This window comes from Haliotis rubra, unplaced genomic scaffold, assembly GCF_003918875.1.
Source record: "Haliotis rubra isolate DU_JTF1 unplaced genomic scaffold, ASM391887v1 Scf431, whole genome shotgun sequence".
Classification (NCBI taxonomy): domain Eukaryota; kingdom Metazoa; phylum Mollusca; class Gastropoda; order Lepetellida; family Haliotidae; genus Haliotis; species Haliotis rubra.
In genome coordinates, this window is record NW_025767115.1 from 578,901 (window position 1) to 605,537 (window position 26,637).

At 38.7% G+C, this 26,637-nt stretch overlaps 1 protein-coding gene across 3 annotated transcripts in view; it reads left to right on the forward strand.

Moving 5' to 3' along the window:
- Positions 1-4,201: 4,201 nt before the first annotated feature.
- Positions 4,202-26,637, forward strand: part of LOC124289073 (3-oxoacyl-[acyl-carrier-protein] reductase FabG-like) — a 73,855-nt gene continuing 51,419 nt past the window's right edge. For 2 of the 3 annotated variants that reach the window (XR_006901583.1, XM_046725672.1), the window contains exons 1-4: positions 4,202-4,409; positions 7,552-7,685; positions 10,673-10,765; positions 23,215-23,300. Coding sequence is in view for 2 of the 3 variants with exons in the window: in XM_046725672.1 (XP_046581628.1) it covers positions 4,361-4,409; positions 7,552-7,685; positions 10,673-10,765; positions 23,215-23,300 (362 nt within the window). In the remaining variant the exon portion in view is untranslated. Of the gene's footprint in view, positions 4,410-4,690; positions 4,764-7,551; positions 7,686-10,672; positions 10,766-23,214; positions 23,301-26,637 lie in introns of those variants that run through there. The other variant, XM_046725673.1, reaches the window with a different exon arrangement.

Below are 26,637 nucleotides of genomic sequence, written 5' to 3' on the forward strand. Positions count from 1 at the left end.
AGGATGACAGGAACGTCTGCTCCATAAGGAAGGCTGACCGCTGACCTACGGCCAAAACGTCTGAGTTGGTGATTGTGCGATGCCACGCGTGAACGTGTCGTCATCTTACCCACCAGTTGAAGTAATGTTGACTCATCCCATACTGAAGTATAGTTATATTTTGACAGAACCAAACAACTTCATGATAATTGAAAATGATCCCTTGCGAGACAGGGAATTCAGAATCCTGACCCTCAAAAAAATTGTGTTTGACTTTTAGTCAGGACTTTTCTATTGAAGAGGAACACTTGTTTATGGATGGACAATTTCTTTATTGCAAACAGATCTATGCGAGGTTTTGGTGTAGATTCTAACACCGTCATCAAGCAAATGATAACGGTGTTAGAATTTACATCGAAATGTCGCATCTAATTTGCAATAAGAAGTTGTCTATCCATACGAAAGTGTTCTTCTTCGTCATACCAGCTTCTAAATGTTACCTAAAGACATGGGTCTTTGTTATGGCTAGCGAACGCTTTAACTTCCAGGCTACCCAACAGAATGGCCTGGACGGAGGGGGAAAATAATGTGTTTCAAAGACTCTGAGATTGACTAAAGGGCGTATTCATCGTTGACAAAGGCGCAAGTGTCCACTATAGATCGCAAGAGTACACTATTGATTACCTCCCAGAAACAGCTACAATGGCCATCTGTCACAATATGATATATGTTTTTGCATGAAATACAGCCCTTATTGATGACATTAAATACACATAGTGACTGTTAATATCCACCATGATCTATGTAAGCATGTTGTGAAAGTAATGATGTGTAGTAGGTCGACAAAGGATGCATACGTACATTCACCAGGATTCGTATGCACGTGCTTGGTACGCAGCAATCCTAAACGGTTGTTATTCTTGTATTCTTCCATGACGAGCAATGTTTTCAGAGAACATCGGCTATGTCCGCCAACTATTTGACCATGTCCGTCTCTAATCGGCAGTGCCCGTCAGCGTATTGGCAATGTCCGTAAGATGATCGGTAATGTCCGTGAGCTGGTCGGCAATGTCCGTTAGCTAGTGACAATCCGTTAGCAGCCTTTCTTCATTTATTGATTCAAATACCCTTGGTATTTGGTGGGCAAAAAAATCAGCAGTTCGGGTCTTTCAGATCATACTGACATCGTGAATGTGAGTTTGTATTGACTGTACGTTGTCGGCCTTGAACGGAGTCTACCCATATTCCAAACGTGCTCTTCTTCGACAATCAATGAGTGTAGGGTTTGTTAGAAACAGATTACTGCGCACTGCCTGCCTGTCAGGATCCATTTAGCGTATGATTTGTTGTTTTAGAACAGTGTTAACTCGGTTTCGCTCCTCAAAACGTTTTGAAAGAACTTGGTATAAGTTGTACATTTCATTACATTGTAAATTGTTAAACACTCGTATAGTGATGTCTGTATGGTCAAATTGGAGATGCCTAATGACGAGCTTTCAGCCTTTGAAAGCATGGTGCAGTGGGAGGGAAAACTTTCAAAAGGCAACACGATGCAATTCCACATATGGTATCTCACTGGGTTAACGCCATTACATAGCTGTAAGTGCGAACATGACACACACACACACGCGCGCACACACACACACTCATACACACGTGCATGCACCTCAGTTCACCTCTCATCATTACACAGGCAGAAGACTAAGCACATTAGAATACCACGGGTAATACCATGGGTATTTTCACTCGCCGATAAATATGGAACAAATACATGTTCCTTAATATTCACAAATTTGTGTATATTTAATGCTGTGAAAAGGAAACAATTCTGGAGCTGCAAAGACTGTAATGACTACAAAATCCATAACCCGCAGAGGAATGTTACACTCTTAAAAAACCAGAAACAGGAAGATGATGAGAATGTTGATTTTTGTTTTATTCATGAAACTTTCGACTTACTAGACGTGGGGAAATGCCGAGACTGAATGCTGTCAATCACGATATCCCCACAGGATTTCATTAAAGCTAAAGAGTCTCGTCTACAGTTGCACGTCATTTTAACGTTCCCCAAACACCTTATCTCGGCAAACCTGCCTCTGTTCAACCCAAACATCGTCCGAGAGGTGTCCAAACCAAAAGGACTGACTGACTGAGTTTGGTTTATGCCGCTTTTAGCAATATTCCAGCAACATCATGGCGGGGGACACCAGAAATGGGCTTCACTCAGTGTAACCATGTGGGGATTCGAACCAGGGTCTTCGGCGTGACGAGCCAACGCTTTAACCACTAGCCTACCCCCCACCCCACCCCCCACCAAAAGGAACCTCCACTGCACAAGATCGTTACATCCGGGTCGTTCATCTACGTCACCGACACGCTACAGCCACCAGCATGTCCCTGGTTTGAGGAGGGCATTGGCCCAAACGCGTTGGACCCGGAAGACCGGTATTTGTCCCTTTACAGAAGCGTTCGCATCTGCGACAACGTATGCGACAGAACAACGCCCTACAGACGTGGACTCTGGTTGAGTGATGAATTACGTTCACCTCTCAAACGTAAAGCGTGTCTACCGACGTCGAATTTAACGTTTAGCACCAAACTGCGTTTGGCAGGTCGACAGATTCGATGGCGGAAGTGTTATAGTGTGGGGGCTATATCCAACACCCTGAGACCTGCCTTGGTTGTGGTTCAGGAAACTCTGACAGCAAATCGGTACATCAACCTAATTCTCCAGCATCGCCTTCTTCCGATCAACAACCGACAACCCTGCAGCACTCACATGACTTACGTCATAAGTCAAACGTCAAAACCTAGCCACGGTCCCCCAGCATCTGAATCCTACATAATTTTAATCACCCGTATGAAAGATTGTATAATGCCCGCTAGTCAGGAAAACTTCAATCTTTCGTTAGTTAGACATGAAAATAATGTTTTCAACATCATACATACGTGATGAACAGGTTATCACGTTATCGTGCTGGTAAAACCGTTTATCATCCAAAACTGTGTTCCACAGGAGATATCGCTTGTGTGAGATCATATGTAGGCTCGCGTACAGATCTCGATTGGTTTGACAGTAGATGTTGTACAATGCCCTGACAATGCTATGCTATGATGTCATCAACTTGATGACGTCACAATGCTATGACATCACTGCACAGCAAGTCTAATGGTAGTACAGTGTTGAGAGATGTACATTTTTCATTGAAAACTAATGAAGAATGATTTTTGATGATAAATAGAATCTCACCCTCGTGTCTACTGATATCAATTATATCAACACTCGTTGATAAAAGTGAAAATAACCTCGGCAAGCCTCGGATATTTGTAACTTTATCAACGACTGTTGATATAATTGATATCAGTAGACACTTGGGTGAGATTCTCTATGTGTATTTATAATAAACACTATCCATTTGTTTTTGATTCAGGATATTTAGGATGCTTCAGAAACCCATGCTTGTATTGGGATTGCAGGCTCGCGTACAGATCTCGATTGGTTTGTGCTTAATCCTCGACGAGTAACCTCCCCTTAATCCCTGTCGACGTTTTGGTGATCATGCTCAGCCAGTAATGTCAGTAATGGTGCATAGAGCGAGAACACATATGGTGGGGTGAGGTGAAATGGGGTTTAACGTCGTACTGAAAATTATTTAGCTCATATGACGACGTGCATGTGTATTAGTGGTTGCTTGTTCTAGCCCAAACTTATAAAGGTATTATAATGCTTGCTCACTGAGATGCCATGCAGCAACATACCATATGTAGCATGAATACACCCCTCAGACACATTATACTGACTCCGAGCCGACCATGGGGACATAGAGTTTTATAGATTCAAGACCCGTGTTCAGGTCCGGGTGAAAATTGATCTTCAGTAACCCATGCTTTGCGCAAGAGGCGACAAACGGGATCGGGTGGTCAGGCTCGCTGACTTGGATGACACAAGTCATCGAATCCCAATTGCGTAAATTGCATATCACTGGATTGTCTGGTCCAGACTCGATAATTTACAGACCACCACTATAATTAGCCGGGATATAATATTGAATGCGGCGTAAAACCTAAACTCACTAACTCACTTCAAATATTCAAAGTTATGGCGATATGCTTATGGTTAGGGCAAGATTTGATGCACAAGTTACGTAGGGGCGGTGAGCCGCACACCATTCAGGCGAATGTCACGGGTTTGACGTCACACGTTAAGAAGTAGTGGTACTGTCAAGATGTAGTGATGCACAGTGTGTTAGTATTATCACACATGGGTCTGATCCTGCTAAATGCGATAGCCAATGTAGGTTACTATGTTGAACGGGGATTATCAGTGTCCACACAACCTGACCTGATTTTTCGGTAAAGGTGCTTCACCGCTTCACACACCATGGACTCATCGCTCGGTAACCTCGCAGGAAAAGTTGCATTAATTACAGGTAACTTCATCACAGAATAAAATGCCACCTGAGTGAGCATATTTGAACAGAATCCTTTTCTTACAAATATAACAATCAAACGAATTTAAGTAGATTCAGTAACAAAAGCAAAATATCGAATCGACAAGAGGTCACGTGTAAAAAAGATGATTGCAAAAAAATAACTGTACATAAAAAAATGGATCCGTGAACATATCCACTTGTAAATCAAATGACACGTTGTGAAATACATACATTTCGAATGGATCCATGATCGCCTTCAAATACGCCTCCGGTCAGCTGTTGAAAGGTGAAGGTCATTCAAGATGGCGGCCTCCATTGCAAACCTCGCTGGCAAGGTTGCACTAATCACAGGTTGTGTCACTGTTTAACATATTGTTGACAAGTGATGTAAAATTAATTCTTGGTCTCATCTTCATGTACCGATTTCATTGATTCATTTTTAGCGATTGCCGATCGGATATGAAAATGGTTTTTAAAAATCCCTCCGATATCAATATTAGAGCCGGGTTGCATGCTAACGTAGAGTTGAATGTTCTACATTTCTATGCTGGCCTAGGGTACACGCAGTGTGTCTGTAGTGCTGCATTATATGCATCAGTTGAGCAATATGACTATATTCAGTCAATCATTCATTAACTGTGTGGGATTACAAAGCCATAAATACACGTACACTGTAAACACAATAAACATCACACGTCAGTTAGTGATGGAAGCGGTCATAAAATGTCTTATCATGCCACATGCCCCAATCATTGGAATGCGTACGGTCTATAGTCTGTTTGCAGTGAAAACGTACCGATGAATTTCAATTCAAACAAAAATGTAAATCAAATAAAGTGAAATTAAGATTGCGAATCCTCATAATTTTACCTTGCCATTTGAACGTTTAAATCTGAGAATTTCATTCAACTTAGGATAAAAGTTGTTCAACAGACGATCATAGTTTCAAATCATTATTATTGGTTTGTATTACACGGGGGTATGCAGATTAAATGAAACCCCGAGAACAAGAAGGGTTGGTTTCTACGGTAGTCTAAGTTAACGCTCATCACGCACCGCACGTGCATATGTTTCACTGTTCCAATTACTGCGAGTGGCTATTACGTAATAGACAGGGGGGCCACTCTGGGAATACACCATAAGGACCTGCAGAAAATAAAAGCTATGGATCCGAGTGGTTTTCAGTTGGCTTCGGGTCTAAGGACCGATGTTAATTTCGAATGCTAGTTTTACAAAGTCATAGTCAGGAATAAAGTAGTCCAAGTCATGTGAGAAGTGCAGCATGCTCTGGTCTTCAGTTTTAAAAGAATGATTGAACGAATATGAACATGAATAATAACAGCGGAAAAACATCAAACATGTATCCAAGGAAGGCATGTGACTACTTCATTCCTGACTATGACTCGGTAAAACCACTATCAAACTTCAACTAAACTTACAGGGAAGTCTTGTGTAATCATTCAATTCTACCTTGTCATAGTCGTGACATCACTTCGTAGTCAGGTGAGATTTCTAAACTATGTGTTCAAGAACAACAAATCAAAGAGATCAAACTTACTGTTTATAATGCCTTGTTCAGCACTTAACAACCACACAACCACAACACAAAGATGCTCTGTGAGATGAAATGACACTCATAATTTCAAAAAATACAAAAGTTCCTTCAGGATTCATGCAACTTATAACACAATGTCCAAGGTTTTCCTCAGACTGCGCAGCCCCCTTTCCATTCACACAATTCTGTGGAGGAGGACTGTCTGACAGTAATTCACTCTCCATGTCACTTTGGACATTGTCTGCTGTATTGGCAGCCATGTGGTCCATGTCTCACGTGGCTTCAAAGTCACACGGTAAAACACCTCCTACAAGTTGACCCAAAGCTATGCACGACACCGACAGAGTCCTAGTGGTGAACATACATAACCACTCCAAACAGAAAGTGAACAATTGTTCAAAGAACGAGGAGAGTTCTATGGATATACAACTTCTTTAATATAATATGAGCAACGTTTCAGTGTAGCTACTTGCTTCATAACGGTGTGAGTAGCTACACTGAAACGTCGTTCATATTATATTAAAGAAGTTGTATATTCATAGAACTGTCCTCATTGTTCATCACACCAACTCGATATGACACTCAAAGAAATTGTTCGAAGACCGACTTGAACGTAACCGTTCACACTGAAGACCAGACCACGTGGCTCTTCTCATGTGACTATAAAGTGAGGTCATGACTATGATAAGGTAGAACCCAGTATTGCACTGTAGATTTGTTAAATATTTAATTATCATGAAGATGGTTAATCAGTTACATAGACAAGTAATTGGTTCAAGATTCTTCTTTACATGATTTGTAGAAAAACAACTGATTCATTTTTCAGAAAAATTTGCTGTATGCACAATTTGACAGCAGTGCATATATTCACCCTAACCACAGACTTCAGTCCTTCCTGGTTTCCGCGATTCCACATTTGCAGAATAAATCACGGAAATTACCTTTTGATGCAGAAAAACGTCTAGTCCGTGGAAAACACATTTTCATGCAGAATACCTGCAGAATTTGCCATTTTTCTGCAGCGGAATTTACTTATTTTGAAATATCAAGATTGACATCAACCGAAACAGAAAGTAGGGGTAAATGTCAAAAGTATGATTTGTTACACAAAAACGAACTAAGATTTTTGTTATAACAATATTTTTAAAATATTCACGAATAAAGATGATTTATTCATGAGGTAATCCTTTCTTAAGCACCTTACAATAATATTATTTGAATTTGACACTGCAGTTATGTTCACCAAATCGATCTTTATGAAGATTGTAATGTCATTATTTTGTTGGGTTTTTTTTTCAAGTTTTCAACTACAGTATTTATTGCAGAAATTTGAAAGATGGGATGCAGAATTTACTTAATTTGCTGCAGAATTTTTAAAACTTTGTCGCAGAAGCCAGAAGGGACTGCACAGTGACAATAAACATAGAAGTAAAGAAATAGGAAACAGTCCTTATGTTCTTTGTTTTGTTTGTTGTTTAAAGTAGCTGCAATTTTCCAGACATATAACATCAGTCTGTAAATAGAGTCTGGACCAGACAATCCAGTGATGTGTTTGATTGTAAAAGTGTGATGTATGCCTGACAGGTGCCAGTTCTGGTATTGGTGCCGCAACTGCAGTCCTTTTCTCCAAACTTGGCGCTCAGGTTGCCCTGACAGGAAGGAAGGAGGAGAATCTCCAGCAGGTTGGAGCCGAGTGTGAGAAGAGTACGTCTCAAAAGGTATTCCATGCTTAGGAGTTATTGTTGGAAACACATTCCTGCCAATAAATGTGTTACCTTCTTGTTTCATTGACTAATTTTACCTGGGAATGTAATGACCTAATCTTCTATTGTAAGTACAAACACTGACTGATGTTTTTGTGTTTAAATGAGTGAGTGAGTGAGTGAGTTTGCTTTTACGCCACTTTTTGCAATATTCCAGCAATATCACCGCGGGGGACACCAGAAATGGGCTTCACACATATACCCATGTAGGGAATCGAACCTGGGTCTTCGGTGTGACGAGCCAATGCTTTACCCACTAGGCTACCCCACCGACCCCGTGTGTAAATGATGAATATTTTAATCTGATGAGCAATATGTAAAGTTAGTTGTCTCAGGAACCAATGATTTGATATTCAAGGATTTTATATGAAAACAATTGTCCCAGTAATTTAAAAACCCAAATAATTAAGCTTCATACTGTAGAAAAACTATAAAATTACATTGTTGCATGACATGATGTCTTTATACAAAATACCCCACAACCCCACCCAACACAGACTAACAAATGGCCGTTGCCTCAGCTATGTTGGAATAATGTGCTCATTAGTATAATTGTGATGGATTTTCATCTTCATGCTACAAATGTTTGCTGTATAATATTTAGTATCGATCATCTGATCTGACAGTATCCATCACAAGTTATTGTGTGAGCAAGTGATCATTATATGAAAACCTGTTGATACGGGACCCATGATTTATGTGGCTGTAAGAATATAGGTCATTCCAACTTTCTTGTGGTCAGAATAGATTTATGGAACTACCACTGGTCAAGGATTTGTGTCATAACAGAATGCAATTATTACTGCTGACTGTGACCAGTAACTGACTGAGTGTGGTTTTACGCCGCTTTTAGCAATATTCCAGCAACCTCACGGCGGGGGACACCAGAAATGGGCTTCACACATTGTACCCATGTGGGGATTCGAACCCGGGTTTTCGGCGTGACGAGCCAATGCTTTAACCACTAGGCTACCCCACCGGCCCTGACCAGTAACTATTGACTGTGACCAGTAACTATTGACTGTGACTCTTAAGTACTGATTGAGACTAGTAACTAACTATTGACTGTAACTAGTTATTCACTGTAACTAGTAACTGCTGACTGACTAGTAAGTACTGATTGGGACTAGTAACTATTGACTGTCACTAGTAACTACAGAGTTGGACTGGTAACTATTGGCTGTGACTAGTAACTATTGACTGTGACTGGTAAGTTCTGATTGGGACTAGTAACTATTGACTAACTAGTAACTATTGACTGGAACTAGTAACTGCTGACTGACTAGTAAGTACTGATTGGGACTAGTAACTATTGACTAACTAGAAACTGCTGACTGTGACTAGTAACTATTGACTGTAACTAGTAACTGCTGACTGACTAAGTACTATTGACTGTAACTAGTAACTATTGACTGTAACTAGTAACTGCTGACTGCTGTAACTATGACTGTAACTAATGGAATGACTAGTAACTAGTAACTAGCTGACTGACTATTAGTAACTATTGACTGTAAGTAACTGCTGACTGACTAGTAACTATGCTGACTGACTAACTGTAACTGACTGTAACTAGTAACTATTGACTGTAACTAGTAACTGCTGACTGACTAGTTACTATTGACTGTAACTAGTAACTACTGACTGTAACTAGTAACTGCTGACTGTAACTAGTAACTGCTGACTGTGACTAGTAACTGCTGACTGTGACTAGTAACTATTGACTGTGACTAGTAAGTACTGAATGGGACTTTTAATTACTGATTACTACTACTGCGATTAATTCATTTGACCGTGACTGGGACTAGTGTTGGGAATTGGTTAAAATCTCATAATTGATGATTGGTTCATTACAACCAATAAATCATTGAAAATAATTGGTTAGCATCATTTATCAAATTTTCCTGGTTATGTTTCTTAATGCACGAAACATAAAGAAAAAACATGTCGTTCTTTCGGGGTATTTTCAAATTGCACAAAATGAATTTGCAAATTTCACATATTTTAAGGATGACTAGTATGTTAAGAACATAAATTTCATTAACTCTTTAAGATAATTTCAATCATGACTTGGAGTGAGCTTGTAGTGCTTATGAAATGTAACAGACAAAACCAACCTTGTGAAAATTGAAAAAATGTTGTCAATGCAAAAAAGTGTTCCAAAATTGATTGCTTGATTGTTTAGTCACTGTGACCAATCTTCGATTATTTCAATTAATCAGACCACCACTAACTAGTACTAGTAACTGCTCATTAGTGCAGTGTCTGCTAATGGAAGTTCACTGGACTTGCTGATTGTACTCAAAAATAATGTGGATTGGTTGTGTTGAAGCAGTGACATACAAAATATCCCCACCTCCATGATTATTAAACCTTAGCTTTCTATGCATGTGTGTCATATATAATATATACTCCCCATCAAAGTTTAGACTCACTAGTGTAAATGTAGCCACTTACTTAAGTCAACACTTCTAAACAAGATTTTGCAAAATTTTCCATACTGTATAAACGTTCTACACATGAATTGAGGTATTATAAAACAAATTCGTAACGTTGAAAAGATTATTGTGATGGGTTACGATATTTGCACATGCTGTTTAGCAATATAATGCATGATCCTCGTGCAATTCATCTGCGTCAAGTTTTCAGTTGGTTCCCCAAAGTTAGTGGAGAAATTCATCTTCGATGTAACCACACATATATGCATAACATATTGTTAGTGTTTTAAGTGAGTCTAAACTTTTGATGGTTAGTATAATATCACGTCTCATTATTCAGGATTCAAACTATGGACCTTCTGATCTGAAGTCAAACACCTTGTCAGAATTGTTTAGGAGACAAGCAGCAGTGAGATATCCAGTAATGATTTTCTGTATATTGGTAAGTCTTGACAGATGAGACTGATGCTAACAGTCAATATACCTATCGACCTTTGTCTGTTGCAGCCATTCCTTGTCACAGGAGACCTGGTGAAGGAAGCCGATGTGAAAAATGTCCTTGATGCGACAGTCAAACACTTTGGTAGACTGAATATTCTGGTGAGTTAAACCATCATGTTCATGTTTCCTCTGTCCTGATGGCACGGTGGGGGGAGCCCAGTGGTTAAAGCGTATGCTCGTCATGCTGAAGACCCGGGTTCGACTACCCACATGGGTACAATGTGTGAAGCCCATTTCTGGTGTCCCCTGACGTGATGTTGCTGGAGTGTTGCTAAGAGTGGCGTAAAACTCAACTCACTCACTCATTCACTCTTAAACTGCCAAGTCAGAGTGATGTACAGTAGCTGTGGCAGTAACCACTACGTGATATTATAATGGATCCCGTCTGTGCGTCCGTCCGTCCGTGCATGCACATTCGCCTTTTCCGGAGCAGAACATTAAAACTGTTAAATATTTCTTCACCAAACTTGGCACATAGATAGGTCTGGTGGTGAACTGGTGCCTTTTGGCAGTTTTGGAATTCTGGTTAATATATTTTTTGCGTTTCCATGGCAACAAGTTTGACTTCAACTGAAATTGTTGTTGGTGCTATTTTCCAGAGCAGAACTTTAAGACTGTACGCTATTTTGTCAAAAAACTTCTCACATAGATACGTCTGGTGGTGTACTGGTGCCTTTTGATAGTTATGGATTTCTGAATGAATTATTTGTTTTACGTTTGCATGGTAACAAGTTTGACTTTGACTGAATTTGGTGGTACTGCCCCATTTTCCGGAGCAGAACTTTAAAACCGTACAATATTTCTTCACCAAATTTGGCACATAGATATGTCTAGTGGTGAACTGGTGCCTTTTGGTAGTTCTTGAATTCTGAATAGAATAATTTTGCGTTTCTATGGCAACATGTTTGGTGGTAGTGCTCCTTTCTGGAGTAGAACTTAAGAACCTTTCAATACTCTCCTTCTACTTTGCTATATACATGCCAAAACATTTGACATAATCATAACTAGTAGACATATTCGGGTCATTCTCAAAAAAAGGCCAAATTCATGCTATGAAAAATATGAAAATACAAAGCATCATATTGAATTATCTCTTTATTGTTTTGAATGGTCAACACATTAAAAAATGCAGTCATGATAATTTGCACACAGGAAAGTAACAAAATATTTTTAAAATAACTTTTTAAAGTATCCACTGAAAAAAACCCGTCAGTGGTGTAACAAGCATAAAAGTAATTTTTTCAAACTTTGATGTGAGATTAGGAATTTTTCACTTTTGTCACTATTTACAAACTATTTTTTTTTTTTAAATATAAATTAAATCATTTCATTATTCTCACAAATTTAATTGTAAATTTGGCAAAAATGTCTTGGTGTGAGAAGAATGAAATGGTAACATATGATATTTCTTCTGATATAACTTGTATACTTAAGACTAAACATGTGTGATGTATACATTGGTATTAAAGCTGCTTTCAGTTATCATAAAATATCAGTCTAACTGTTAAATTATTCTTTTGAAATAATTAAATCTTAGCAAATACGCATGTTACACCACTGATATTGTTTGTTACCCCGCCTGTTACACCACTGAACTTTCTGCAACTTACTAGAGCAGTAAACCCAATCAACAGCCATATGATGCTTTGAATTACTTAATAATCATCATTGGAGAACGATTTTCAAAATGTGGCATTGAAAAACAAATAATATCAACAGGTAAGAATAAAATTTACAAATTCAAAGAATACTGTGACACCAATGACATGTTGTGTTACACTACTGACTTTTCTTTACCTTACTGCAAAGTTAAATCCAAATTAATAGCCTTTAATTCATAATCAACAGATTTGAACAGCTCAATAGCAAATTCTGAACACTCAGATTTTAAAAGGTTTTTCAAAAATAATATAAAAAAACAAAACAATTAACATAATGTAGTAATATTGTTACACCAATGACATCTTTTGTTACACCACTGATTTTTCTTGAATTAACTTCATGGATAAATTCAAATTAATTGCCTTTAATTGATCATTAACAGAGTTGAACAGATCAATAGCAAATTCTGATCACTCAGACTTTAAAAGGCTTTTCAAAAATAATATTAAAAGCAATAAAATGAACGTATTGCAGTAACATCGTTACACCAATGACATCTTTTGTTACACCACTGATTTTTCTGAACTTTATATACTAATATACCAGAACAAATTACCTTCACAGACTTTAAATGACTTAATGGCAATAAAATATACTGGATAAATACAACGCAAAGCAGTTAAGTTCTGTGAATCCAAAGCTAAATCTATGGATAAAATATGTAATGATCTGAAAATTGAATGGGTAATTGGTGAATTTGATGTGCTAGGTATTAAATTTACACCAGATCTTAAAGAATGAAGAAGGAGGTTTGAGAATGATTGATGCAAAACATTTATAGGCGCTTTGAAATTATCTACTTTAAGACAGTATTTCAAAAGAGGTGATAAGAATAATCCATGCAATATACCTTTTAAAGACATATTTAATTTTGGAGCAAATTCTGAAACTTACTTTAAGATTGAAAATCCTTTTTGGCGTGATGTGCTAAAAGCATGGCAACTATTCCACAAAAAACATTATATTGACCCTAATAACATTAATGAAATTCTATCCCAACCATTATGGTTTAATCATAATTTTAAAAATCCATTAAACTTCATAAAGAACTGGGCAGATAAAGGGATTATAAATATTAGGGATATGTGTGATGAAACTGGATTATTGTCAATAGAATCTTTAAAAGAATTATATGGTATCAAAGGCACTTTTTTAGATTATGAATATTTACTACATGTATTACCTGACTCTTGGAAAAATACTCTTAACCACTGTCATTTAATACCAGTCAGGATTTAAATATTAACCAATGTCAGATATATCTAGTAAAAACATCTAAAGGCTGCAGGAAGTTTTATGATAAACTTATTTCCAATGATATACACCCAAATATGTGTAATAAATGGCAGCTGCTATTTCCTGAAATAGACTTTGATTGGAAAAATATATTTACAGCATACAGAAAAGGATTGCAAGACACAAAACTTTTAGATTTTCAATATAGATTTATCTACAAAGAGTTATTTATACAAAAAGAGAATTGCTTAAAGGTCACATGCAACCAAAAAATCAAACATAATTCAAACACAATTATCACTTATTCGTGACATATAATATACATTGCTGGTTATGAAAAAACATATAAACAAAATTATAAGCGTACAATCGCAAATCAAAAGTGCAATATTGTGTACTTCGGTTTACTTCCCAAGAAACGAAGCAGCCGGGATACCGAACCCAGTCAGAGCGGGTGGGTGTGCACTCAAGTGTAACGGCTGGTTCATTTGCATATGCCCTCACGGCTTATTGTGTGTGTATATGTAGAGATGTTGGGTTTTGTAAATACATGCTCATTTTTTGTGTATAACATTTTGCAGTCAACAGACATCATAACATGTCATGTGTTCAACTATCACACCTGCCTGTCTGTGTAATTACATAATGTGACAGAGACCGAACTTCGGGCCATAAATCAATGCATTTTGTTTATGGTGTATAGCCTGATTGGTGTTAAGTTCAAATTGCATGTGGTCAGTGATAGCAGATGTGTATTGAATATTGTCATTAGCAGACAGGCAGGCAGACACACAGATGTCAATAAAACAAGACATTGAGTTTTGTCTGTGACAACGACATATCTATATCACAGTTAGAAATTCTGTCAGCTAAATAATGACATTGCTTTTAAGTATCGAACTGAGAAAGTGACTTGGTAAGAAGAAGCGTGTGGTGAAATTATATAAACAGTTTATTTACTGTCATAACATATAAAAGCTTCGGCGCCTGTGAGATATCAACAAAACATTAGAAAATAGCTCACACCAAAGCCTTCACGAGTATTCCCGGACAACCCCGCTTCCAAGTTGCGCGAACCTATTTCACTGCGCTTGCGTGCTATGGCGCAGCCCAGCTGTTGAAACCCGTTTTCCCCAGAAAAGTCTGGGGAAAATTAGTGAAACGTTTGAACTCCGATTTCGCGCGTTTTTTTTCATCGCGTTATTTTTCAACTTTATGAGTTGAATTTGCAGTTTTGACGATTTGTTTCGGTAAGTCCATACCGAAAAGTATCAGAATCTGCAAAGTTGTGTTTTACGTTGCATGTGACCTTTAAGATGAAAAAGGTTGATAGCAGTCTATGTTGTTTCTGCAATGATCTAAATGAGAGTGTTTGTCATGTGTACTGGGAATGTCAGGAGACACAAACTTTTTGGAAAAACCTGCAAATTTGGCTTAACAATTTATACCCTCATCCACTGCTATTATCAAAACATATGGTTTGGTTTGGTACTCTACATCATAATATATTACTAAATCACATCATCATTGCAGCAAAAAGACACATTTACGTATGCAGTATTAAAAATACGCATCCAAACATAACTCTATTTATAAAAACTTTGAAAGAAATATTCTTTGTGGAAAACCATATATGCAAAAGAAATAATAAAATAGAAGATTTCAATCATAAATGGGGTCTTCTCTTCCCAGTACTTTGATGAATTTTAAATGCACCCAATTTACCTGAGGTCATATTTCTCTTTTATTGACTTATAAATGTGTATTAACATGATATTGATACCTGTACATCATCCATCTGTCTGTACATCACTGTTCTACATATCATGACATTGTAATCCAGGGAACCAATAAAAAAAAAAAAAAAGTTCTGTGAACAAGTGTCTTAAATGAACATTTTGTCAGTGGTGTAGCAAAAACTGTCAGTGGTGTAACATTTTCCCATGTTATACCACTGACAGTTACACCACTGACCTATTCCCACTCTATTGAACTTTATAACAATTAATGCTCCCTAACCACTGACCAATGTTGATAAATGTTGATGTTTCATTAACTTTGATGTACTTTAAATGAACAATGTTATGAAAAAGTACATATGAATAAGTAATCAGCCTTACACAACTGACTCGATAAAAAATTATGGTACAAAGTAGACTCACCAATTGCAACAAACTTCAACATCAAAATAAAATTTGGCCTCCACTAAACTCCTGCCATGAGGAGGAAGGCATCAGCAAAGGGACCAGTTAGTATTCCATATTTTACTCAAGGGGATAATTATTAATGTCACAAATTTATATTCGTTACACCACTGACTGTGACATTTTGGACAGTCATTGTTTTCATCATAACTATGTGATTTTTTTTTTTTTTTCAATATTTCATGCAGGAATGCGTTTTTAATATTGGTATTTCATTATAAATCTTTAAAAAATATATATAAATAGCCTGGAATTTAAACTTTATGGTACTGCAAAGTAATGTCGCTGTCCACTGACAGTGGTTTTTCTTTCAAAATGATGATAAAAACCCAAATTTGTCCCAAAAATAACAAACAGGTACACCATTTTACATCATTATGAGGAACAGAATACATTTTTCTTTGATAATATGATTTTTGAAAAACAATTTGAAATGATATTTTCAGAGAAATGTGCTACTGACCAAAATTTGGGCAAATTTTGAGAATGACCCATTCATGAAGAGTATTTTGCCATTACGGGGGATATTGATGACTTTGTTATGTCTGGGGGGGCGGTTGGGTAGCCTAATGGTTAAAGCGTTGGCTCGTCACGCCGAAGACCCGGGTTCGAATCCCCACATGCGCACAATGTGTGAAGCCCATTTCTGGTGTCCCCCGCCGTGAGGTTGCTGGAATATTGCTAAAAGCGGCGTAAAACCAAACTCAGTCAGTCAGTCAGTCTTGTTATGTCTGTTTCTCATCATCAAGCTGCAAGCAGGCAAAAAATAGAATAGTTAGAGAATATTAAAGATGTATTATTTTACACTTTGTGTAACCCATTTTCATGAAATTTCAACAAATTTCGTCACTTTGCAAGTCTAAATTCATTTATAATGTTACTTGGTGTTGTACAACATTGAAGTAGAAAAACCATCAAAGGAAGGTCAAACTGTACTGATTTATTATGCTTGTGCAAGGGTAGGAGTAGTTTTTATCACAGTAGGGCATAAATGTCCCCAGCAGTGGGTAAAATTGAGAAAAGAAAAGTTTTTAGGTTTGGATAAAGGTTCTTGGTGGGAGGTGGGAAAAACAGACGGAACAAACATGTCCTTATAGACATTATTCGTTGACTGCACACATCAAATGAACCTATTCATCCAGAAAATTAAAGAAAGTACTTCAAGATTAATGTGTCAAGCAACACTATCTGTAAACTCTTACTGAAGTTTAGTTGCAAATACAGTCACCTGAGTAACTAAAAGCTGACAGTTTTGGAGCAGGGGGATATCATTTTTCTGAGAGCAAGTTATCTCAGGGCTATCCACAGTGGTATGAAAAAGTAGGATGAAACATGGGTTAATGCAAATCACGCATCTTCTTATCAGTGATAGCATCCAAACAAATCCTAATGGGGTGGTGGGGTAGCCTAGTGGTTTAAGTGTTCGCTCGTCACGCTGAAGACCTAGGTTCGATTCCCCGAATGGGTACAATGTGTGAAGCCCATGTCTGGTGTTGCCATGATGTTGCTGAAAAATTGCTAAAAGCGGCGTATAACCATACTCACACTCATTTGCATGGACACAGACCTATGAATTTATTGAACGGGTGGTGGGGTGGGACTCACTCACTCACTCACTCACTCAAACATTCACTCACTCACACTCACTCACTCACACTCACTCACTCACTCACTCACTCACTCAAGACTCACTCACTTCTAGTCAAACTCATCACTCAGTCACCCAATGGGAAACTCAAGAGTATGTGAGTCACTCACAATGGAAAACGAGAGTATGTGAGTGACTACGCAGCTTTTCGCAATATTCCAGCAATATCACTGCGGGGGACACCAGAAATAGGCTTCACACATTGTACCCATGTTGGGAATTGAGCCTAGGTCCTCCGGCGTGACGAGTGAGTGCTTTAATCTCTAGGCTACTCCATTAGGATCTGGATGCTGCCACTGATAAGATGATGCTTGATTTGTTTAACCCATGTTCCATCACCAGAAATGGGCTTCACACATTGTACCCATGTTGGGAATTGAACATGGGTCTATGGAAAAAAGGGTGACTTATTGTGCTGCATGCTGGGATTTCTGCCAGTTTGTGATCTTGTATTGCGATTGAAATCAGTTGATGATGGTGACAGCCATTTAGAGATGATAAATACGAAGGAAGAATCCTTAATTTCGGATGACAAAGTCTAAAACTGATTTTTCTTATCAAGTGAAATCATACAAATGGCATTTAATTTTCGTCATATGATCACAGAGCAATAATATATAAAATTTCATTTAAAATTATTACCATAACAAGCGATTTGTTAGGAATCTGATATTAGGAAAACATATTTATAGTATGTTAGTTTCACCATGATCAGTTTAGAGAAAGACACCAGTCTGAAGTAATAAAAACTCATCTTATAGACATACTAGACAAAAGGTTTAAGTTACGTGTACATAGTTTAATAGATGTTTCAGATAAATCCTAGCCTAAGGTAACAAGGACTTCTCTCTTTAGCCCACTTCTCAGTTACACAAAAACTATGCCTACAATGTTTTATAAATTGCCTTGTTTTATTTTATACAGTAAAAATATCATTACCTATATTGGAACAACCTAAAACAAATACTTCAATTTGGCTAATTAAGAAAAGGCCACGTGTATGCATGTTCACTGTAATACTATCAATTTATCCAAGCATCCAGTAAATGTGCCAACAAGAATATTGAAGGATTATAGTACTCCTGTCAGTCTGGTCATTTCATCTATTGCAGAGCATTGTAGGGCACAACCCATTTTGTATCATCAATCAACCATAATCTTTTTATTGGCTCAATTTTGAATAAATAGTTAGGAAATCAAAATGTTTGCCAGTAGGGCTTCCCGGTGCTGGTTAGCTGCAGCACTCAGCCCAGAGGGTTGTACTGACTCTCTGTGGCCACTCTAGTTATATGTTCTTCCATTCTTGTAAATAAAACTTTAATTGGATTCCTGTGACTTCTCTGCTGAGCTGGGACCGCCTCCGTGGTGTAGTGGTTAGAGCGTTCTCCCGGAGAGCGGAAGGTCGCGGGTTTGATCCCCGAACGCGTCATACCAAAAGACGTTAAAATATGGTACTTGTTGGTCCCTTCCTTGCGCTCGGCATTAATGGGTACAACAAGGACTGGTCGGCTCGGAGTCAGTATATATGTGTCTGAGTGGGGTATTCATGCTTCACTGCGGCATGGTATCTCAGTGGGCTAGCACTATAAAACCAGCTTAAGTCTGGGCTAGTACAAGCAGCAGCACATACACATGCATGCACGTCGTCATATGAGCGAAATATTCTCAAGCACGACGTAAAACCCAATTTCACCTCACCTCACCTCTTTGCTGAGCTAATTCCCCACAATGACTAGCAACACTATTCAGAAGGGTTACCACACTGGTATCATATACATGGGATGATGATAATAAACAAACATACTCAGACGAATTACAGTGCTAAAACTGGTCGCGAAGAGTGAAGTTGACGGACTACTACTCTGAGGTTACTGTCATGTGACTAAACCATTGCATATTAAATATAGACGTTGTATAGTTGAAACACTGAGAAGGTTTGTTAGTAAACTACACAATTCAGAGATAACTTGAGTTCCATTAACTGATTCTTTTCTGTTGCTATTCTGACCCTGTTCAAATACTGTTCTGACATTGTTAAAATACTGTTCTGACACTGTTCAAATACTGTTCTGACCCTGTTCTGACACTGTTAAAATACTGTTCTGACACTGTTCAAATACTGTTCTGACCCTGTTCTGACACTGTTCAAATACTGTTCTGACACTGTTCTGACACTGTTCAAATACTGTTCTGACACTGTTCAAATACTGTTCTGACCCTGTTCAAATACTGTTCTGACACTGCTCAAATACTGTTCTGACACTGTTCAAATACTGTTCTGACCCTGTTCAAATGCTGTTCTGACACTGTTCAAATACTGTTCTGACACTGTTTAAATACTGTTCTGACCCTGTTTAAATACTGTTCTGACACTGTTCAAATACTGTTCTGACACTGTTCAAATACTGTTCTGACTGTTCTACTGTTCAAATACTGTTCTGATACTGTTCTGACCCTGTTCAAATACTGTTCTGACACTGTTCAAATGCTGTTCTGACACTGTTCAAATACTGTTCTGACACTGTTCAAATACTGTTCTGACACTGTTCAAATACTGTTCTGACACTGTTCAAATACTGTTCTGACCCTGTTCAAATGCTGTTCTGACACTGTTCAAATGCTGTTCTGACACTGTTCAAATACTGTTCTGACACTGTTCAAATACTGTTCTGACCCTGTTCAAATACTGTTCTGACCCTGTTCAAATGCTGTTCTGACACTGTTCAAATACTGTTCTGACACTGTTTAAATACTGTTCTGACACTGTTCAAATGCTGTTCTGACACTGTTCAAATACTGTTCTGACACTGTTCAAATACTGTTCTGACACTGTTCAAATACTGTTCTGACACTGTTCAAATACTGTTCTGACCCTGTTCAAATACTGTTCTGACTGTTCAAATACTGTTCTGACACTGTTCAAATACTGTTCTGACACTGTTCAAATGCTGTTCTGACACTGTTCAAATACTGTTCTGACACTGTTCAAATACTGTTCTGACACTGTTCAAATACTGTTCTGACACTGTTCAAATACTGTTCTGACACTGTTCAAATACTGTTCTGACACTGTTCAAATGCTGTTCTGACACTGTTTAAATACTGTTCTGACACTGTTCAAATACTGTTCTGACACTGTTCAAATACTGTTCTGACACTGTTCAAATACTGTTCTGACACTGTTTAAATACTGTTCTGACACTGTTCAAATACTGTTCTGACACTGTTCAAATACTGTTCTGACCCTGTTCAAATACTGTTCTGACACTGTTCAAATGCTGTTCTGACACTGTTCAAATACTGTTCTGACACTGTTCAAATACTGTTCTGACACTGTTCAAATACTGTTCTGACACTGTTCAAATACTGTTCTGACACTGTTCAAATGCTGTTCTGACACTGTTTAAATGCTGTTCTGACACTGTTCAAATACTGTTCTGACACTGTTCAAAATACTGTTTCTGACTGACTGTTCAAATACTGTTCTGACACTGTTCAAATACTGTTCTGACACTGTTCAAATACTGTTCTGACACTGTTCAAATACTGTTCTGACACTGTTCAAATACTGTTCTGACACTGTTCAAATACTGTTCTGACACTGTTCAAAATACTGTTCTGACCCTGTTCAAATACTGTTCTGACACTGTTCTGGACACTGTTCAAATACTGTTCTGACCCTGTTCAAATACTGTTCTGACACTGTTGTTGTTCAAATACTGTTCTGACACTGTTCAAATACTGTTCTGACACTGTTTAAAATACTGTTCTGACTGACCTGTTCAAATACTGTTCTGACACTGTTCAAATACTGTTCTGACACTGTTCAAATACTGTTCTGACACTGTTCAAATACTGTTCTGATACTGTTCACTGTTCAAATACTGTTCTGACACTGTTCAAATACTGTTCTGACACTGTTCAAATACTGTTCTGACACTGTTCAAATACTGTTCTGACCCTGTTCAAATGCTGTTCTGACCCTGTTCAAATACTGTTCTGACACTGTTCAAATACTGTTCTGACACTGTTCAAATACTGCTGTTCTGACACTGTTCAAATACTGTTTCTGTTCAAATACTGTTCTGACCCTGTTCAAATACTGTTCTGACACTGTTCAAATACTGTTCTGACACTGTTCAAATACTGTTCTGACACTGTTCAAATACTGTTCTGACACTGTTCAAATCTGACACTGTTTCTGACACTGTTCAAATACTGTTCTGACCCTGTTCAAAAATGCTGTTCTGACCCTGTTCAAATACTGTTCTGACACTGTTCAAATACTGTTCTGACTGTTCTGACTGTTCAAATACTGTTCTGACACTGTTTAAATGCTGTTCTGACCCTGTTCAAAATACTGTTCTGACACTGTTCAAATACTGTTCTGACACTGTTCAAATACTGTTCTGACCCTGTTCAAAATGCTGTTCTGACCCTGTTCAAATACTGTTCTGACACTGTTCAAATACTGTTCTGACACTGTTCAAATACTGTTCTGACACTGTTCAAATGCTGTTCTGACCCTGTTCAAATGCTGTTCTGACACTGTTCAAATACTGTTCTGACACTGTTCAAATGCTGTTCTGACCCTGTTCAAATGCTGTTCTGACACTGTTCAAATACTGTTCTGACCCTGTTCAAATGCTGTTCTGACACTGTTCAAATGCTGTTCTGACCCTGTTCAAATACTGTTCTGACTGTTCAAATACTGTTCTGACCCTGTTCAAAATACTGTTCTGACACTGTTCAAATACTGTTCTGACACTGTTCAAATACTGTTCTGACCCTGTTCAAATACTGTTCTGACACTGTTCAAATACTGTTCTGACACTGTTCAAATACTGTTCTGACCCTGTTCAAATACTGTTCTGACACTGTTCAAATACTGTTCTGACACTGTTCAAATACTGTTCTGACACTGTTCAAATACTGTTCTGACACTGTTCAAATACTGTTCTGACACTGTTCAAATACTGTTCTGACACTGTTCAAATACTGTTCTGACACTGTTCAAATACTGTTCTGACACTGTTCAAATACTGTTCTGATACTGTTCAAATACTGTTCTGACACTGTTCAAATACTGTTCTGACACTGTTCAAATGCTGTTCTGACCCTGTTCAAATACTGTTCTGACACTGTTCAAATGCTGTTCTGACACTGTTCAAATACTGTTCTGACACTGTTCAAATACTGTTCTGACCCTGTTCAAATACTGTTCTGACACTGTTCAAATACTGTTCTGACACTGTTCAAATGCTGTTCTGACCCTGTTCAAATGCTGTTCTGACCCTGTTCAAATGCTGTTCTGACACTGTTTAAATACTGTTCTGACCCTGTTTCAAATACTGTTCTGACACTGTTCAAATACTGTTCTGACCCTGTTCAAATACTGTTCTGACCCTGTTCAAATGCTGTTCTGACCCTGTTCAAATACTGTTCTGACACTGTTCAAATACTGTTCTGACCCTGTTCAAATACTGTTCTGACACTGTTCAAATACTGTTCTGACACTGTTCAAATACTGTTCTGACACTGTTCAAATACTGTTCTGACACTGTTCAAATACTGTTCTGACACTGTTCAAATACTGTTCTGACACTGCTCAAATACTGTTCTGACCCTGTTCTGATGTTCATATTTCATCTCCTATATAGTATCAATCCACATACAAATTAGTTTTCTTTCACCATAACAAAGTTTCACAGAACATTACTGATCACTTTATAAACTTTCTGAAGCACATGGAAAATGTCTGTAACACTGTGTACATGATGCAAGGGTTGTCTTTACAGGTGAACTGTGCAGGTATCATAGAGCTGGGTAGCATTGAGAACACATCCCTTGAGCAGTATGACAGAGTCATGGATGCAAATGTCAGGTAGGTGTGCCACCAATATCATTCTGGGGTCAGGACCTTTTCCAAGACCAAAATTCAGCACATCTGCAACATATGTCAACGATATCCCTGTATCAGAATTAGTGATTTTCAAATGCACACTGATATAGTTCTTTGAACCTCTGGTTTGTTTTACAGGACATTATTTTCATAGAAAAAACCTCCCAGGGGATATTGTATATACAGTCATCTGTCCCAAGGGTATTCAAGTTTCAGTCCATCTGTCCCAAGGATATTCTAATTGCCGTCCCTCTGCCCCAAGGGTATTCTAATTGCAGTCCATGTGTCCGAAGGATATTCTAATTGCAGTCCATCTGTCCCAAGGGTATTCTAATTGCAGTCCATCTGTCCCACAGATGTTCTGTCTGCAGTCCATCTGTCCCAAGGGTATTCTAATTGCAGTCCATCTATCCCAAGGGTATTCTAATTGCAGTCCATCTGTCCCAAGGGTATTCTATTGCAGTCCCAAGGATATTCTGAGCAGTCCATCTGTCCCAAGGATATTCTGTCTGCAGTCCATCTGTCCCAAGGGTATTCTAATTGCAGTCCATCTGTCCCAAGGATATTCTGTTTGCAGTCCATCTGTCCCAAGGATATTTTGTTTGCAGTCCATCTGTCCCAAGGATATTCTAATTGCAGTCCATCTGTCCCAAGGGTATTCTAATTGCAGTCCATGTGTCCCAAGGGTATTCTGTTTGCAGTCCATCTGTCCCAAGGATATTCTGTTTGCAGTCCATCTGTCCCAAGGATATTCTGTTTGCAGTCCATCTGTCCCAAGGATATTCTGTTTGCAGTCCATTTGTCCCAAGGATATTCTAATTGCAGTCCATCTGTCCCATCTTGGGTATTCAAATAGCAGTCCATCTGTCCCAAGGATATTCTGTGTGCAGTCCATCTGTCCCAAGGGCATTCTAATTGCAGGCCATCTGCCCCATGGATATTTTGTTTGCAGTCCATCTGTCCCAAGGGATATTTTGTTTGCAGTCCATCTGTCCCCATGATATTCTGTTTGCAGTCCATCTGTCCCAAGGATATTCTAATTGCAGTCCATCTGTCCCTTGGGTATTCTAATTGCAGTCCATCTGTCCCAACGGATATTCTGTTTGCAGTCCATCTGTCCCAATTGATTTTCTAATTGCAGTCCATCTATTCCAAGGGTATTCTGTCTGGAGTCCATCTGTCCCAAGGGTATTCTTATTGCAGTCCATCTGCCCCATGGATATTTTGTTTGCAGTCCATCTGTCCCAAGGATATTCTAATTGCTGTCCAGGATATATTCTAATTGCAGTCCCCAAAGGATATTCTAATTGCAGTCCATCTGTCCCAAGGATATTCTAATTGCAGTCCATCTGTCCCAAGGGTATTCTAATTGCAGTCCATCTGTCCCAAGGATATTCTGTCTGCAGTCCATCTGTCCCAAGGGTATTCTAATTGCAGTCCATCTGTCCCATGGATAGTCCAGTCCATTTTCCCAAGGATATTCTAATTGCAGTCCATCTGTCCCAAGGATATTCTAATTGCAGTCCATCTGTCCCAAGGATATTCTAATTGCAGTCCATCTGTCCCAAGGATATTCTGTCTGCAGTCCATTTGTCCCAAGGATATTCTAATTGCAGTCCATCTGTCCTTGGGTATTCTAATTGCAGTCCATCTGTCCCTTGGATATTCTGTTTGCAGTCCATCTGTCCCAAGGGTATTCTAATCTGCAGTCCATCTATCCCAAGGGTATTCTAATTGCAGTCCATCTGTCCCACAGGATATTCTGTCTGCAGTCCATCTGTCCCAATGATATTCTGTTTGCAGTCCATCTGTCCCAAGGATATTCTAATTGCAGTCCATCTGTCCCCACGGGTATTCTGTCTGCAGTCCATCTGTCCCAAGGGTATTCTAATTGCAGTCCATCTGTCCCACGGATATTCTGTCTGCAGTCCATCTGTCCCAAGGGTATTCTAATTGCAGTCCCTCTGTCCCAAGGATATTTTGTTTGCAGTCTATCTGTCCCAAGGGTATTCTAATTGCTGTCCATCTGTCCCAAGGATATTCTAATTGCTGTCCATCTGTCCCAAGGGTATTCTAATTGCAGTCCATGTGTCCCAAGTATATTCTGTCTGGAGTCCATCTGTCCCAAGGATATTCTAATTGCAGTCCATCTGTCCCTTGGGTATTCTAATTGCAGTCCATCTGTCCCAAGGATATTCTGTCTGCAGTCCATCTGTCCCAAGGGTATTATGTCTGCAGTCCATCTATCCCAAGGGTATTCTAATTGCAGTCCATCTGTCCCAAGGGTATTCTAATTGCAGTCCATCTATCCCAAGGGTATTCTAATTGCAGTCCATCTGTCCCAAGGGTATTCTAATTGCAGTCCATTTGTCCCTTGGGTATTCTAATTGCAGTCCATCTGTCCCAAGGATATTCTGTCTGGAGTCCATCTGTCCCAAGGGTATTCTGTCTGCAGTCCATCTATCCCAAGGGTATTCTAATTGCAGTCCATCTATCCCAAGGATATTCTGTTTGCAGTCCATCTATCCCAAGGATATTCTGTCTGCAGTCTATCTGTCCCAAATCTATTCTGATTGCAGTATTCTAATTTCTAAGTGCAGTCCATCTGCTGTCCCCAAGGATATTCTAATTGCAGTCCATCTGTCCCAAGGGTATTCTAATTGCAGTCCATCTGTCCCAAGGATATTCTGTCTGCAGTCCATCTGTCCCAAGGGTATTCTAATTGCAGTCCATCTATCCCAAGGGTATTCTAATTGCAGTCCATCTATCCCAAGGGTATTCTAATTGCAGTCCATCTATCCCAAGGGTATTCTAATTGCTGTCCATCTGTCCCAATTGTATTCTAATTGCAGTCCATCTATCCCAAGGGTATTCTAATTGCTTTCCATCTGTCCCAAGGGTGTTCTAATTGCAGTCCCTCTGTTCCAAGGATATTCTGTCTGTAGTCTATCTCTCCCAAGGGTATTCTAATTGCAGTCCATCTATCCCAAGGGTATTCTGATTGCAGTCCATCTATCCCAAGGGTATTCTAATTGCAGTCCATCTATCCCAAGGATATTTTGTTTGCAGTCCATCTGCCCCAGGGATATTTTGTTTGCAGTCCATCTGTCCCAATGACATTGTGTTTGCAGTCCATCTGTCCCAAGGATATTCTGTTTGCAGTCCATCTGTCCCAAGGATTTTCTGTTTTAAGTCCATCTGTCCCAAGGGTGTTCTGTTTTCAGTCCCTCTGTACCGAGGATATTCTGTTTGCAGTCTGTCTGCACCAATCAATATCGCAGTAGAATGTATTTCGATTGGAGATTTTGATTTGCATTTT